The sequence below is a fragment of the Vigna radiata genome, chromosome 5 (genome assembly GCF_000741045.1).
Source record: "Vigna radiata var. radiata cultivar VC1973A chromosome 5, Vradiata_ver6, whole genome shotgun sequence".
Lineage (NCBI taxonomy): Eukaryota > Viridiplantae > Streptophyta > Magnoliopsida > Fabales > Fabaceae > Vigna > Vigna radiata.
This window is the reverse complement of record NC_028355.1, coordinates 15,847-19,585: the sequence shown is the minus strand read 5'-3', so window position 1 is coordinate 19,585 and position 3,739 is coordinate 15,847. Positions and strand designations below refer to the sequence as shown.

At 32.0% G+C, this 3,739-nt stretch overlaps 1 protein-coding gene and 1 long non-coding RNA gene across 2 annotated transcripts in view; one reads left to right on the top strand and one right to left on the bottom strand.

Annotated features, from left to right (window-relative positions):
• Nucleotides 1-1,546, top strand: LOC111241558. The gene is made up of 3 exons (XR_002667614.1): nt 1-116; nt 413-487; nt 1,408-1,546. It is a non-coding gene; the product is annotated as an uncharacterized LOC111241558 (long non-coding RNA).
• A 680-nt stretch (nt 1,547-2,226) lies between these two features.
• Nucleotides 2,227-3,739, bottom strand: part of LOC106760013 (phosphatidylinositol N-acetylglucosaminyltransferase subunit P-like) — a 3,937-nt gene continuing 2,424 nt past the window's right edge. Inside the window, exons 2-4 of the mRNA XM_014643452.2 lie at nt 3,646-3,718; nt 3,082-3,200; nt 2,227-2,887 (exon numbers count right to left, since the gene is read on the bottom strand). Coding sequence (XP_014498938.1) covers nt 2,766-2,887; nt 3,082-3,200; nt 3,646-3,718 — 314 coding nt within the window. The 3' untranslated portion in view covers nt 2,227-2,765. The remainder of the gene's footprint in view (nt 2,888-3,081; nt 3,201-3,645; nt 3,719-3,739) is intronic.

The following is a 3,739-nucleotide window of genomic DNA, read 5'->3' as shown; positions in this document are numbered from 1 at the left end:
ATAACTTTTATTCATTTAGGTTGTTAAATGTTAGTTTTTTTGTCCTTTCACAGGTTGTAGGACATTATCTCCATACGGTCGTTAAACTTGTCGAGATAGTTGGATTCAAACTGAAGGTAAATTTTAAATTTGAACAGAATACTATGGGAATATGAAAAGAGATAATTGGAATCATAGCTTTAGGAACATTATATAAAATACAGTGGTCTTGAGCTGTAAGAATATTACATTATATATAATGAGGGAGAAGGCGACATGGTTGATTGGTTTTGAGAGAAAATTTATGTANCGCAANCACAATAACCTGCTTGCCAACTTTCATTTGGACTTANTCTATCTCAGACAACAAATTGTTGGTTGGTNTGTAGGTTAAATCAGTGTTCAACTGATATTAATTCTATCATCATTGCAGGAATTACGGGCTGGTTGCTAGTGTTAGCAAGACTACCTACATATAGCTTAAGCTTTTGGCCAAAGTATTTTCCTGGTAAGTTCTGGTTGTTGATTAAATTGTCCTGGCCCCGTATGTATGTAATGAAGTGTTTTATGTTTNGCTTAAGCTTTTGGCCAAAGTATTTTCCTGGTAAGTTCTGGTTGTTGATTAAATTGTCCTGGCCCCGTATGTATGTAATGAAGTGTTTTATGTTTTGTGATGTCGGTTTTCTGTTTGTTAATATTATCCATGGTCGATGCTGTTAATGATTGTTTCTTTTTGTTATGGTTTAGAAATAGGGTGTACACCTTATTAGGACCTTCCAACAACAGTTTGTTTAGAAGCCACGAAAATGAATATAACTGGTTTAAAAGATAGCTACAAGTTCATCATTAATGCTCTCACTCAAGATTATCAAACTTCAGAGTTTACTTTGGTAAACTCAAATTTTAATTTCATAAGATTATACTTCAAATAAAAAATATACTAAAATACATAACTTAGTAATTCAATATTATATGATTTTATAAATAAATTTTTATATTTTATACTGAAGTATTGTTATTATTGTTAGTTAATAACATCATATACTATTTTAAATATTTTTTATATTTTTCTAGTATTATTATCCTTTTATAATTANTCTAGGTGCTATATTATGTAATTTGCTTTACGTAAAAAGGACGTTGATGGACTTACACTAAAGCCAACAGTCCTCTAATTTGACCCTTATGACCCATAGATTGGGCCATCCTTATCAATGAAGCAAAATTGAGAAAGGAAATGGGAGAGTACCAAGGCAAATTTTCAATACAATGATGAATGCACTCATTTGTATGATTGAAAGTGTGTTAGTGAATGTAGTTATGGATACCCCGTTATGGTTGAATTTGATATTAAAAGAATTTGATATTAAAAGAAACAGAGTTTGTATTATTCTTGAGCATTTGTTAAGAGTTTAAATGTAATTGAAGGGACGCAACATGGAAAGTCCCCACTCTGTGAACAGTCCAAGAAGAACTCTCAGTTTGTCAAAGCAGCGGAGGGCAACTGTTCCCTTTTTGCACCCTGATGACAAAACCTCTGGCTTCGGATTGTCTGGGATCATGGCCCTAAGCCTTGTGAAGTTTATGGTTTTGTAGGTTCTATTATAACTGATTTGACACATTTTTCATATCATAAGAATTAAAAGTTGACATTAAACATCAAAACTTAACTTAAGAACTAAAAAAAATTTAAATNTTTAGATTAATATAAAAACATCTTTATCGATAACGAAAGTTTATATTACTATCTTTAATATATCATTAATTTATAAAAATACTCAACGAATTTTTTGANAAACATACCTTATTATTTATATAAGCTTTGAAATAAATAAAAAAGGGTATACTTTATATGTATTACAAATGTTGTATTTGTCTTTCTTTAAAGAGTTTCGAACATTTCTTTGTAAATAATATTTTTAATTGTGGTATTCACATTTTCATCTTTGAATTAGTTTTATTTGTTTCGGCTCTGAAACAGCAACATAAAGTTGTCATTGTCTGAATATTGGACCTGGCAGATAAAGTTAAACTCTGATAAGTGAGAGTCCTCAACTCTTATTTATCATTGTAAAACAAAGTACTATTAGAAATTGTCTTTTTTTTAAATTTAAAANGCAATCCAAAATAAAAGGCACTAAATTTATTTTTGATATAAATATCTTATGTCTATGTTTTTTTTATCACAATAATAGAAATCACATTTTGGGCTAAATGGTTAACTTGTAACTTGTAACATCAACCATATATGAAAAAAATAAATACTTCTCATTTTAACTACTTTATTCTCAATTGAAATTTATCACATTACATACATAAAGGTTATATCCCCGTCTCCCATATTTTGGTGGGCATTGGGCGTGTTCAAGTGGTCGTGTCAATATCATGTTAGGTACCTATCTCCGATACGCTGAGGCCTGATAATTCCACGGTGGGTGGGCCATGTGCACAAATACAACCACAATTCTGGGACAAGAGTCAGATACATAATATTGTCCATATAAACAAAGAGGCCGTTTCCTTATCTACAACTCTTCACCGCCAATTCATCAAGTAGCAAGGTTCAAAACTCCAAAATAAGCAGATAACAGCTTTTAAAAACTAGACCTAAAAAAATCAGCATTAAAAGGAAATTCTACAGTAAGATGGAATGAAATCATTCTCTCACAACACCAATTTAATAAATTTCACCTCTGTAGCTATAGTTCTCCTACAATAACCCAAATTAGCAGCACTTGCATGATAGCAATTCCCATCATAATAGGATTGAGAGATATGTGTGACTGTTAGGTTGCATTATTGAACATAACATCATTGATTCTGTCAAGGCCGATATCTGAAATGGGATCAATGGGCTTTTCATCTTCTAGAGAACACTCGTTACTCAAAGGATCTCTACTAAATTCATCTAAACAAAGAGATGTTCATATCAGTTATCAGAAAACTTTAAAGCAATGCTTTGGATTTTGGATTCTATCTGATAGCACAGCCTCAAGAAAAGAAAAATCCAAATGAATTGGGAGTCAAACTTGTATCGTTTACTAACATGTAACAATAAAAATTAAGCAGACGTGTCACTGAAGAATTTGGCATCGAACTCACCAAAAACTGTGTTTAAAGAAGAAGGCGAAGGTGTTGAAATAAAGTTAAGGCCAATGTAGAATCCCAGCATCAAAATAATGGTCACCATCACATATGTTGGTACTGCTAAAGCCCAATATCTGAAAAGCCAGAAGTTGTTTTACTAACATTTTGCCACACAAACACTATGAAAAGCCCAATATCCGAAAACAATTTTTTTTCCTACATATGCGAGAACCAAGTTCCCCACTACATTATCTCGAAAGCAGAAACTGATGCAAAATTCACATTGGTTACATAAACAGATGATTTGAAATCCTTTTTCCATATATATTCACTATTAAAGACTCTAAAGGAAAAAGTTGGGCTTAATAACTTCCATCCCTTCCCAAAAGCCCTACTTAACAGCTAAATTGACATTGTTTCATGCACCGTGATCGAGTTTACATTTGTAAACCTTAATTAACACTCCAGAACTTCTCACTTCAGGTTTTCTCGACAAAAAATTGTTGTTTTGTGCACCAAAACAATTACATCTGACACTTTCCATAGGTTCAAATAACAACAGGAGTAAGGATGTCTAACCTGCTAGGATAGTACGAGATGCCAGCAGATTGTAGCCATGATTCTGGAACATATGCCCATATGAAGAAAATAACTATTCAATGCAATTAAAGTC